This window comes from Simochromis diagramma, unplaced genomic scaffold (assembly GCF_900408965.1).
Source record: "Simochromis diagramma unplaced genomic scaffold, fSimDia1.1 OVJJ01000517.1, whole genome shotgun sequence".
In the NCBI taxonomy this organism is placed as follows: domain Eukaryota; kingdom Metazoa; phylum Chordata; class Actinopteri; order Cichliformes; family Cichlidae; genus Simochromis; species Simochromis diagramma.
In genome coordinates this window covers 415,916-429,560 of record NW_024387173.1, presented here as the reverse complement: position 1 = coordinate 429,560, position 13,645 = coordinate 415,916, and the positions used below count along the sequence as shown (strand labels likewise).

Here is a 13,645-nt window from a genome sequence, read left to right as displayed (position 1 = left end):
AGGTCAAAGAGCAAAAAAACACAAACAGCCAGATTGTAGGCACAGAGTAAAAAAACACAAAACAGTAGACCAGCAGACTGAATAAGCACATATAGAGAAATGACAGGTGGGCCCAATGATCACATTCATTTAACTTTTATAAGTTTTTTTTTTTTCATTTATGTTGAATGTCAGAAGTTTCCTTTGAACAAGTCTGCCCCCCCTTTTTTGTCAAAAAGTGATCAACTCCCAAACTACATGTAAACCAAAGCATCTCTGAAATGAGGTCAAATAATGGGCGTCAGTCTCCAAGAGAAACTCCTGAAAGTATTTTCTATCAGATTAAATGCGTTCCATCTTGAATTTGACATCATCTTAACTGTGAATCGTGTGGGTATTTGATTTTTCCCTAATCACTCCCTAGAGGACCTTTTAGAAATCCCAACAGTGTTAGTCCAACCAATGGAAGCGATTGGATTGTTGAGATACCTTTGAGGAGATGGGTGCTCAAAAATAAAAAGAGGAGGACAAATGAAGCTTTTATAGTGGATTAAATCTTTGTTGAATTCATGGTTATATTCACAGCAGCTTTCTGTCGGTCATTTTTTAAGAAATGTCTGTAATGTCTCTGCGATTTATCAAGAATAAACTTTCTTGATTGCCCAGTAAAGAAGCGCTGACAACCTTTCCTCTCCAGCAAATGCTGTCAGATGTGATTTTTCTCCACACTTTAGTCTAACAAAAGATGGACACCAGAAATTCTCCATGTCTAATCATCTGCCTGCCTTTTCTTTTCAGTGTTACAGAACTGGGCTTCACAGTTAGGAATTCCTGTGTTAGAGGTCTGTTTCCCAGTTCTCCGGGCCCATCTGGCCATGTGGAAGGATTATAAGATTTCCCAGATGGAATTCTGCTCTCCTTTAATTAATTTTGTCCAAAAGAAAGATGGTACGCTTCAGTGCTTTAATGCTCTCACAAAGTAGAGAAAATATGATCAACAGTAGCCTCAGCAAAATTCAACTGGCAATTTTATACGCTGCAGCCAGGTCCTTGTCTTTCTCTGGCAATGCATTTGAAGCAATTGAAGTCCCTTGGAAGACTGTTTAGGTGATCTCCAGAAACCAGAAACACTCAGAATGGCTGCTCTTTGTTTTGGGGGTATGTGGGAATATAGTATTTTTTTTAGACTTGCCAGGTTGCCAGTAATTGCTATCAAACAAGACAAAATATCTCAGTTTCTGTGCTTTTTTTTTTTTCAACTCAAGGTTGAACTTCAAAAACGGTCTCCAATGATCTTTTATTAAATGCGTTCCACTTCCACTGTGTGAGACTGAGGCACTTGGCTCCTAAATTTTTAGTGAACCACTTCTCCACCAGTTTACCCCTAGTGTTTTCCAGCTGTGGTGGCTCCTGTATTTTTCATCATCATCATCAAAAACCAAATACAAAACAAAAAACAAATGCGTAAATGGAAAAAAAAAGGTTTTAGTACACTATCACTTCTTCTAAGTGTTCTTCTGCTTGCCACAGAAATGCCAGTACTACCAGGATCAAGTATTATCACATTATTAGGATAAATTGCTTTGTGTGAGAGGACAGGGCTGCATCAGTGAAGTGCTGTAGTGAAGAAGGCTCACTCTGGCTTTAGTCTTTGTTTTCTGACCTTTGGTTCCTTCCAAACTTTTTCCTCTCAAGCATCAGACATGCATCAGTGTTATTTTCTAGTCTGAATCTGGTTTTCTGGTAATGGTTGTTTACGTGGATGTCCCTTTTGGTTGAAAAGTGAAATGTTAAAAATGGTCTTTTTCAAGCCATTATAACCTAATTTCCGCAGAATTTTAACTTTAATCGTTGAACTAAATTGCAACACAGTTCAGATCTCTAACAAGGTCATCGTAAAAGCCTTTTTTTCCACAAACCTTTGTTCAGTGGGGTTTTTTTGTCTTCTTTTTTGCTTTGCAGCTTTCATTTCTACTCTTTATTTGAAAAGCACTTATAATTTACTACAACATCTATTTTCTTTTTTGATAAATATAATTATAAAGCCATAGTAAGTAATGATAGAAAAAAATCAACTAATGCATAATACAGACTTTTTTCAATGTAAACAACTGTTCATGTGTTATTCTTATTTGGTCAGGGACCCAGTGTCACTCTAAAGCTATTTTTACATTTTTTTTTAAAGCTTATCATATTTGATACATGTGTTTTTGTGAGTTTTTGAGACTTCTATATCATCAGCATGACCTTTTTTTTACCCTCAAAAAATGATATAAATTGCATGACACATTTTTAATGACTAAATTGCAAAAATATGGCTAATGTAGCAAATTTGATACAAATTAAAACTCATATATGCAGATTAGAATTTGATATATTTTATATATATATTGTCTAAAGGTTCAACAAACAGTCTATTGTCAAAAAATTAAAGATTTCTGGCAATTATTTGATGGTTTAGGTTTTAAAGGGTTAACCTCTGCACTCTGAGATACTTTTGCTTTGAGTGACCTGAAAGGAAAGTAAATGAAATATTATTATTAAGAGGAAATAAATTGCATCTAAACATGCTAAGAGACACAGCACCAGCAGTTTGGTAATCCCTATTAGATACACAGCTCTGGGACTCCACATACTGACACTGAAGCTGACTTTCTAAAATTCAAGAGCACGGGGCAAGTCATCTAGGAACTCATGCTCAAGCTTTCCCACCTCAAACAGCCTTCATGTTAAAGAATTAATCCAAAACAAAACTGACAATCTAAAATTTTAGATTCGTCAAAAGGCAAACTCGAATTCAAAAAAAGGAACATTATACCTACAGCACAGATGTGGCTTTATTGATTAGTTGCATGATTCTGGTCTCACACAGAAGACCTTGAAGTCATAATCTGAATTATGAATCTGAATTATTCAGACAGTCAGCAGTTTACAAGCAGACTTTCCAGGCGTTGGTTGCATTAGGTGTGAATGTTAAAAAACACTTAGAAAAAAGTGCTTGGCTGAACGAGCCATGTTGTATAAAGTGCTTTGAGTGCTTGTGTAGAAAAGTGCTAGAAAAGTTGTTGCTGGTTGGCAGATTTCATTGACATACCAACATCTCTGACAGGAAAATCCATGCAAGCCTCTGCCTTTAGGTTTGTCCCTTTAGTGTTAAGTCCAACTCTGAATGGCTCAAAAGGAATAAAATATAAATTTTGCAGTGGAATAGTCATGGCGCTGAGATGCTGTGGTGGGACCTGAAAAGAACAGTTCACGTTTGCAAACCCATCAGTAAGGTTTTGCTGAAGCCATTATGTAAATAAGAGTGAGCCAAAATTCCTCCACAGTAATGTGAGAGACTGCGCTCCATGTTTTGAAAATGTTTGGTTGCAGCTGTTGTTACTGAACGAAGGTCAGGAGAGGCAGTACTTTGGTGATTTGGTATTGGAAAACCTTTTCATCAGTTGAGCATTTTATTTAGTTTTTAAATCAGGAGATCTTAGCTTTATGTTAGAAATATGGTATCTAAGCAGATTCTTACTCTGGGTGGCATTACCTTGGCCTCCAGTAACGCTGTGAGGAACCTTGGACTCTTTGACCAGGACATGTCCTTCAACGCACATATTAAACAAATATGTAAGACTGCTTTCTTCCATTTGTGCAACATCTCTAAAATTAGAAATATCCTGTCTGAGAGTGATGCTGAAAAACTAGTTCATGCATTTATTACTTCCAGGCTGGACGACTGTAATTCATTATTGTCAGGATGTCCAAAAAACTCGCTGAAAAGCCTTCAGCTAATCCAAAATGCTGCAGCAAGAGTCCTGACAGGGACTAGAAAGAGAGAGCATATTTCTCCTGTTTTGGCTTCCCTTCATTGGCTTCCTGTTAAATCCAGAATTGAATTCAAAATCCTGCTCCTCACATACAAGGTCTTAAATAATCAGGCCCCATCTTATCTCAATGACCTTGTAGTACCATATCACCCTATTAGAGCGCTTCGCTCTCGCTCTGCAGGCCTACTTGTTGTTCCTAGAGTATTTAAAAGTAGAATGGGAGGGAGAGCCTTCAGTTTTCAGGCCCCTCTTCTGTGGAACCAGCTTCCAGTTTGGATTCAGGAGACAGACACTATCTCTACTTTTAAGATTAGGCTTAAAACTTTCCTTTTTGCTAAAGCATATAGTTAGGGCTGGACCAGGTGACCCTGAATCCTCCCTTAGTTATGCTGCAACAGACGTAGGCTGCCGGGGATTCCCATGATGCATTGAGTTTTTCCTTTCCAGTCACCTTTATCACTCACTATGTGTTAATAGACCTCTCTGCATCGACTCATACTTGTTATTAATCTCTGTCTCGCTTTCACAGCATGTCTTTTATCCTGTCTTCCTTCTCTCACCCCAACCGGTCGCAGCAGATGGCCCCGCCCCTCCCTGAGCCTGGTTCTGCTGGAGGTTTCTTCCTGTTAAAAGGGAGTTTTTCCTTCCCACTGTCGCTAAAGTGCTTGCTCATAGGGGGTCATATGATTGTGGGGTTTTTCTCTGTATCTATTATTGTGCGATCTACTGTACAATACAAAGCGCCTTGAGGCGACTTTTGTTGTGATTTGGCGCTAGATAAATAAAATTGAATTGAAATGTTAAATTTCATTTCAAAATCTGACTGTTTAGTATAAGATCCAAAGAGAAAATGAAAATGATTTAAATGCATTTTCCTTGCACTGTAGCGACAGAAAAACTGGCTTTCAGTTGGAGTAAAAGCTTTGCGTAGAGTTGGATATCCTTCCTTGAAAGATGAGGTTAACATGCTCTGCGCTGTGAATACTGCAGCTTCTGAAATAAACTATGTAGAAGCCCTGACCTATACTTGCAGTTGCTAATTCTAAAAGCTATCAAATATTATCTCTTTCTCTGTAGAAAATATAAAGTCAGGTGATCCAGTAACAGGCAAGAAGGCTGAGGTAACATTGCAAAAAAAAAAAAGCTTCTGTACTTTCCCCAACATCCAGTGAAAGTATAGAAACACAGTGCACTCTGCCAATGAGAGGATCCTGGTGGGAAATAAACGCATGGATTTTGCTTTTGGCAGGAGTTATCTCTTTTTCTCCTCCACAGACTAATTCACTTTGAAATTCCCTCTTTCAGTTAACTGCACTTACTCATACCCACTGATTTCCTCCCTGCACTTTATATCTTTTTAGTACTATCTTGTTCCCCCCTTTTTTCATTGATAGCAGATAGGTTTTTAGGCTGACATCTGCTTGACGCACCAAGCAGATGTCAGCGATTGCCTTTTGCTGATGAAAAGCTTTATGTTGTTTTGCATCTCGCATTAAAAAAGTTACATTTGATTAGAATCTATGGCCTTTTGCCAACCAGCATGTACATCTATCCCAAAGTGAAAATAAAAATACCTTTCCCCACTCATACCCCACTTATACCAGTTTTACATTTCGCTTGACTTTTCATGTGCTCAGAATACAATTATATTATTATAGATTTTTTTTTAAATCTATCATGCAGTAAAATCAGAAAAGTGTCTTATGTCATCCATATTTATTCTGTAACATGACAAAATGCACTCCAGCCAAGAAGACCAAGCAATTCTGAAATTCTACATCATATGGCTCTAACAGAGCCCTGATCTTAACATCATGGAGTCAGTCTAAGATAACAGAAAAGAGAAGAGACAAGATGCATTGAGACAGCTTTAGCAGGATTTTTGAGGTGATAGAAAATGTAGCTGGCAATCCACTGGAAACCTGTGAGGAGTATATTCAGACTCTTATTTAGTTGTGTCTGTTTACTGTCCTTGTTACAAAGTTAATTTGAATATGCATAGCTCAGCACAAGTATAGAATATATACAGTATTCATTTGGCTTCATTGGTTTTCATGCTAATCAGGGCTAACCAAAACATTGCTTGAAACTTCAACATAGTAACGCAAACTAACACAAACGCTAAATACCTTTGATCAACTGCAACTGCAAATAAGTGAGAAATTCAACTGTGCAGTTCAAGTAACATTTGAATTTGATTGGTCAGTTTTGTAAATTGGAACTATAGAAAAATGACGGATGTTTTAAAGCATCGGTGAGAGGTGCAACTTTTAAAAGAAAGCAGTTTGCGTGACATTAATTGGATTATTAAACAGTTTATCTCCTAAATGTAATTTAGCAGATTAATAGGCTTTTTCTCCTTTTTATCTCCACACAACTCACTTGGCTTGGACTGATGGATGTGCCCACTTGAACCTGGTTCTCTTGTTTCCGATAACAGGGGATTCTTCCTTTCCACTGTCTCCAAGTGGCTGCTCGCAGAAGACTGATTGTTGATGGTTGTTTTTCTCCTATATTGTCTGGTTTTTACCTAAGACTATATACCACCTTGGGAAGACTGTTAGTGGAACTCTGTACACTCTACAAATAAAATTGAGCTGAATTGTAACCGGGTGATTTGTAGGAGGATAGGGGGTTGTCATGTCAGATGTATTACAAAGGTGGGGAGATAGTTTTGTGCATGAGATTTCTTTCCTCAACAATCAATAAGCATATACTGTTATAGTCCTCTTCCTGACACAACAAGGTGCCGCAAACATTCCTCAGACATTTTGGTCCATGTTAACATGACAGCAACACCCTTGTTGCAGATTTGTTGGCTGTTGGGATGTAGTTGCAAAAATCACATTTTAAATTGTGCTCTATGGAACTGGAGCCTATTTGAGTACAGCCAGTTCATTATTATTCTGAAGAAAGGCAAAAGTCATGTTTTTGACTTTATTGTTATCTTGCTAAAAGCAGCTATCAGAGGATCGGTACACTGCGGCCGATGGGGGAGGGATGGTACAGCCTGGTCTTCAGGCAGTTTGTGAAATAGTCACGATAAATGAATGCATCTTCTCGTGTTCATGGACACGAATTGTTCAGTGTTTTTTGTTTGTGTCAGTGAGCATGAATTTGTGAGTAATGCTTTTCATTAGGAAAGATATTTTGTTTGAGGAACTACACTTGCAGAAAAAGCAGGGAGGTGTCACCATGGCAACCAGGACAACAGTATTTGAAAAGATATGGCAAGCAGTGCATTTTAACCCAAATCATCATACTGTTCTAAGCCCAACTCAGTAATTTTTAATGTTTAAATTTGATGCAACAAGACATTTGTAATCATTTATTTAAAAGTCATGCTAAATATGTGTAGAAAAAAACTGTGATGTGCACGAGTCAGACTTGGGTCACTGAAAGTCCAGATAACTTCTAGCTGTGGACTTGGACATAGCGGGCTGATAAAAGTTTGTGTTCAGGGATACAAAATGCAAATTTGTGTTGAAGAGAATTTAAAGAGATTTGTGTCCGACAACATGAATCAATAGATTAAAGGTCATAGATCGATGTATTGATTCAGCAACATGAATTAATAGGTTAAAGCTCATGACTGCATCATGGACGGGTGTGAGACTGGGTTGGTCAACAACAATAGGCAAGCTGTGATGTTTAGACAGTAATGTATAAATAACACTGTAAACTGTCGAATCATTACCTTATAAAATAGGGCAGCTGTATTGATTTGGTGCTATATAAATAAAACTGAATTGAATTGAACTGAAATAATGTGCCAAGCAGCATGGATCTGTGCTTTCATGCCAAAATGTTTCCAACCCATATGGAAAAGAAATAGTAAAAACATATATGATTTACTCATGAAAGTGGCCACTTTCTCATTACTTTCATATATTTTTTTAGTAAGTATACAAAACATACAAGTTTCATTGTATAATTTTTCAAGGGATCTTATATGTGTTTTCACTCTTGTATGCTTTTCATACAAGTTTCATACAAGACAGATAAAAACCTTATAAGATTTATATATATATATTTTCCATATGGGAAACGTTGCCAAATTCTGACACTACCTATTAAATGTTACCGCAGAAATCTGGACTCTTTGTTTTTGAAATATTCTGTATTGTAATTCTAGTGAGGCTGTGCAAATTAAGGTCTCGTTTTCCTTTTCTAAGCTGGCAGGAGTGACTCCTGGCCTGGTCTTTTGCTACTGTAATCCATTTGCTCCAAGGTTCAATGTGTGGTGAATGTGAGTTCAGAGATGCTCTATTGCATACTTGATTGTAATGAGGGTTTTTTGAGTTACTGTTGCAGAAGCAGTAACTCTGCAACAGGTTGTGGAACCAGTTTAGAACTGTTACGCTTTCACATAGGCCCAAGAAGGTTTGATATCATCATTTAAAAACTCCCTTTTGTATTTACTCAGACTATCTTTTGTTTGATGATCTGAAACACATAAATGAGAAATATGCAAAAATAATAAATTCCAGTTTTTCTTCTCTCCTCTTCTCCAGTGAACCAGTGGCTCCTGAAATAGAGGTGAAGCTGCAGTACCACAGCAGGAGAGGCAGGAATCACTGGCGCCCTTTTCCCACTGCCGAACCAAACTGAGAAGAACAAATGGGACATGCACTCAATAAAAAGCACAAAAGCTGCACATCACTAAAGACAGCTTAAGCAAACTGATATTAGCTCAGCTCAAATGACAAAACTCTAACTGCTACGCTGGCCTCCTACTCATCCACTGTCTAACAATACTCATCAGGGGCCTGCAACGATGGTACAAATCAATACAAAGTGTGAAATAGACCATAAGGACTCTGATGTCTACTGTGTACTGTCTGTTTATTTGTTTTGTGACGTCACGACGATTGAAGTTGCAATGATCCAAACATTTTATGGCTAATTTATAGATGTGTGGATGCAGCTAAAAATGCCAGTTCCTGGGGTTTGGCTGTGATAATCACTTATCAAATCTGGTACAGAAAGCAATTATAAAAAAACCTCATTGATTCACCAGAGGAACTGTTGCATTTCTAACATGTCTGTGTAAGTTTTCAGTCATCCAGGTCATGGTAGTCTAAGGAGCTTGGTCTTGAAGACATGTCACCTCTCATCCAACAAGCGTCTTCAGTTCATTTTACATTCCCAATGATGATCGATACCCCTGCCATTAAAGAAACCCTCAGCTTTGTTATGATGAGACACGATAACATGCTATCCTGATATCAAATAATGATTAAAGATGATCATTTTGAAAAGAGAATTCAGAACTTGTGAAATGAGGTTACATAGCTAAAGGGAGGTAGAAGCTGGATCTCTGACAGTTTACAGACCTGAACAGATGGAGCCACTGGAGATTGGAAAGAGATAGGTCACTCAATTTGCATGATTTTGAAAATGTTCACTCGTCTTCATGGTATTTAATTAAAAAGCGGAGTCAGAGTTCATCTCACATCAAGTCCCTGCTTTTCACAGGGATGTATTAAGAGCTGACCTTCCTTCCATTACTCCAAGAGCAAACAGACTGTTTTCACCAAAGTTTATTCTGCAAAGAGTACCCTCTGCAAATTAACCATTTAGTAATCCCTGCATTAAATAGAAGCTCTTCAATCAGCCTAGCAACTGTAATGAGATATGTCAAGCCTGTCTGGCTTTGGATTTCTCCCCCACCCAAAATGATGTAGAAGGAGTGTGGGGGAGAAAACAAAACAAAACAACAAAAGGTTTTTCTTGTACAGTTGTAACTGAAGTAAAAGCACCACTTTGCAGTCATTGTAATTAGGATTTGGGGAAAGAACAAAGTGATTCGAGAAGTATGCAGTTGTGGATCTAAAGAAAACATTTGGAAGGGTACCAAGAGAGGAACTCTGGCACTGCATTATGGAGTCAGGAGTGGCAAAGAAGCATGTAAGTCTGGTACTGTGTGTGGGGTAGGAGTCACAGATTGGTGTGGCTGGAATTACATTAGGGATCAGCTCTGAGTCTCTTCCATTTCACAGTGGAGATAGACAGACAGGTTGACAGATGAGGTAAGGCCAGTCAAGTGTCCATGAACTGTGACATTTTCAGACTACCTGATTTATAGTGAGAGTAAGGAGCAGGTGGAAGGGAGTCTGGACAGGTGGAGGTATGCTTTGGTGAGGAGAAGAGAAGTAAGATGGAATATGTGTGTGAAGGAGAGGGAGACAGATGGAAAGGTAAACAGCCAAGAAGCAGAGACAAGGAGGTTAGATGTGCTTAAATACCCGGGCTCAGCCATCTAAGGCAATGAGCAGTACACAAGAGAGGTGAAGAAGAGTAGATGGAAACGAGCGTATTGGGTGATTTATGAGCAGGGATGGCTTACATGATGCTAGTGAGATGTGCTATGATGTATGGTTAGGAGACAGTCGCACTAACTAAAAGACAGGAGGCTGAGCTGGAGGTGGTATTGCTGAAGATGTTAAGGTTTTCATTTCAAGTAAGAAGAATAAACAGGATTAGAAATGAGGACATCAAAGGGAAAGCTCAGGTTGAGTTGTTTGGAAACAAAATTAAAGAGACAAGGCTGAGAGGTTTGGACATGTGCAGAGGAGGGACGGTGGGTATATTGCACAACAGATGTTGAATATGGAGATTCCAGGCAGGAGGGATAGAGGGAGACCACAGAGTTGATTCATGGATATAGTAAACGAGGACATGCACACAGATGGTGTGACAGAAGAGGATGCTAGAGATAGAGTGAGACGGAGGGAGATGATCTGCTGTGATGACTCCTAAAGGGAGCAGCTAAAAGGAGAACAAAGAACAGAGTGATGATGTTGGAAAAACACTAAATCAGTGTAGTAAAAACACTGAGAAGAGATGAATGGGTCAAAAAATATATTAGTCTTGAACACGGGACAAAGCTGATAGTCTGCGTAACCGTGACACCAAAGGTTCATTCTTGTTATTCAAGTACCTAGCTTACTAATACTGCTGTAACAGTACAAAAATGCTATTTCCTTATTTTCTTCACCAATAATCAGGATAGTGACTATTTGACTTGAATTTGTAAGCATTGTATCACTTTAACAGTATGTGGGGATTTTGATATTTAAGTTAAAAAGTCCCACATTCACATCATTAAACGACTCAATGTGGCAACTGTCAGTATTCTGGTGCCATTTCACTTAAGATTTCCTGCAGTCTTTATCAAAATCTTAACTAAAAACATGAATGATACTGTACAGAACCAGTCTGAAGAGTACTGAGTGAGTGATGATAATTTTTTCTTAAATATACAGTATTTTTTTTTTTCAATCCATGAAAAAAATCTGTCACATTTTATGGCATAATTATATTTAACTGTCGTTACATTTCCTGTCATTCCCTTTTTTGCCAGGTCAGATATATCAGAAAAAGACAAGTTTCCCAGCTATAATTATCACATTTGACATTTATTTTCAGACGATGGCAGTTATTGCAACTCCAATATTATTTAAACACAGTATTAGCTTTGACCTTTTTGCAAATCATTTTACAAAATACCTTAAATACAGAAAGTTGGTAATGCTAAATACTGGATTTCAAAGGTTTTCAACCAGCATGTTTTACGGTAAACATTAGTTGATGCTACCTACCTAATAAAGTTGTTAGGCTGTAACCATTACAGCCAACTAATCTGCATTTCTCAAAATGAAAAGTAGTTATTGTAATTTGTTTATGTGCCATGAGAGAAATGAAAACAAAGATAACTGGGCGGTTGGGGTTAGTTGGAGAAGAAAGGGTCAAATTTATCCAGAGTAACACAGAGAGACACAACAAGATTACATTTCTCCACATTCAACATTTCTGCCAGTGAAATCATGTTGTTGATAATTATTATCAAGTGTAAATGACATTACTGATCTTGTTGTTATTAAAGTGGGAAAGTGCGACCGTCTCCAATAATATATTCAAAATACAGACACTAATGTCTGAAATATTCAATTTTCTCTGTGGCATTTTCTTATAAACAAATTTGTTTAATTATTATTTTTTTATTTGATTTGTGTTTTTACATTTAAGCTTTTCATATGTTTCCATCCTTCTCAAGATGCAGATAGCTGATTCTTCAAGCACCACCTGTAGATCAGTACAATTGTGTGACAACACTGGCAGGACTGAATATCACATTATAACAACAATATGATAAAACTAGAACAAAGTCACTGAACAGCTGCTCTATAAATAAAACACCACAGAATAATAAGGTACCAACAACTGTTTATATTAAAGATCTTCATGGGTTCAAGGCCTGATCAAAACCATCAAATCAAAAAGACTTTCTTTGTTTCATTCAGGTTTAACATGCATTGATGGTTGTAGATCTTAAAATTGTTGGATAAAGATTCCCATCATAGAGACAATTTATGTAATGGTTTCCCATCATGGATTGTCACTAACCGAACTGGTCAACTTGTGGGATTGTTTTTTATTTTTACCTTTCAGTCTGCTGTGATGTTGTATCTCATGAAAAAAAAACTGACTCTTTATGTTTGTTTAGTTTTAATATGTAACTGTAATGAAAAAAAAAAGAACTATGATGAGCTATGGGAGCTATGTGCTACAACCACAGGAAAAGGAATTTACAATTATAAAAGCTATATTTCATTTGAGGTAACTTGAAATTATACTCATGTATGTTGAATGTAAATATGAGTTTTGTTTAAGATGGATTACAGTGGAGATTATTACCTTTTTGGACAAAATAAATGCTATTGTTTTATGTTTAAAGATTGTGGAACTCATATAATTAATTAGTTCATCTATTTTGAAATTAGTAGAAGCTTCATTGAGTGTCTTTGTCATAAACTACTAACAGTGTAACAAAGCGTTTAATGAGAATGAGCAGCGGTGACTGTCTGGATTTAATAGGAAATGAAAACAGGCATAGAGAATAGTAAGATCCAGACTGTTTGAATGATGCTGAAAAATATACACAGTGAGTATACACAGTCTAGAACCTTTGTGGGAACAACATTTAAAGGTTTCCAGAGTCTGTTCTGCTGGAAATTGCAGGGCAAACTAAAAGCAGGGACTATGAAAAACAACAATAATGTGATAAATAATGTACTTTCCTGTAAACATGCATGCTCCAGGCACTTTATTAGGTACAGTGCACTTTGCTAATACTCTTTTGGAATCTCGTTTGCCTTCAGAACTGACTTAATTCTGTTATACATAGATTTAACAATGCAGTATTATGCAGTAGATGCAGATTTGTATGATGCACATCGATGATGCAAATCACCTGTTACGCCGCATCCCAAAGGTATCTTATTACACCAAGATCTGGTGACTGTGGAGGGCATTGGAAAACAGCGAAGTGCATTTTCATGTTCAAAAAAGCAGTGACATGGTGTTTATATGCTCACTGTTTGTCATAAAGGGATGGACGTGGTAAGCAATGATATTCAGGTAGGCTTTGGCATTTAAATGATGCTCAGCTGAGTGGCACAAAGTGTAACAAGAACCTCCCTCCCCACTGCTCCACCCCCGTACCACCACCACTACCACCACCAAGGAGTGACCCTTTATCTGGTCTTTTGCTACTATAGCACATTTGCTTTAACATGTGGTGAGTTCAGAGATGAGGTTCTCTGCATGCCTTGGTTGTAACAAGCAGTTATTTCAGTTACAATTGCCTTCTTATTACCAACTATTAAATGAACTGCCACTTGCTGGATATTTTCTGTGTTGCTTACTAGTTTCTGTAAATTCTTTAGATAGCTATGTTGGAAACGCCCAGCAGATTTTTTGCAAATACTGAGACAAGCTCAACCAACAACCATGCCAAAGTTCAAAGTTGCTAAAATCCCCTTTGTTCCCCATTTTGATGTTTG

General features: G+C 37.5%; 1 protein-coding gene across 2 annotated transcripts in view; it reads left to right on the top strand.

Annotated features, from left to right (window-relative positions):
- The window catches only part of LOC120744679 (carbonic anhydrase-related protein 10-like), a 135,906-nt gene extending 123,370 nt beyond the window's left edge, over positions 1-12,536 (top strand). For both annotated transcript variants that reach the window (XM_040049189.1, XM_040049190.1), the window contains one exon: positions 8,312-12,536. In XM_040049189.1, the coding sequence (XP_039905123.1) occupies positions 8,312-8,334 (23 nt within the window). In that variant the 3' untranslated portion in view covers positions 8,335-12,536. The remainder of the gene's footprint in view (positions 1-8,311) is intronic.
- The last annotated feature ends 1,109 nt before the right edge of the window (positions 12,537-13,645 follow it).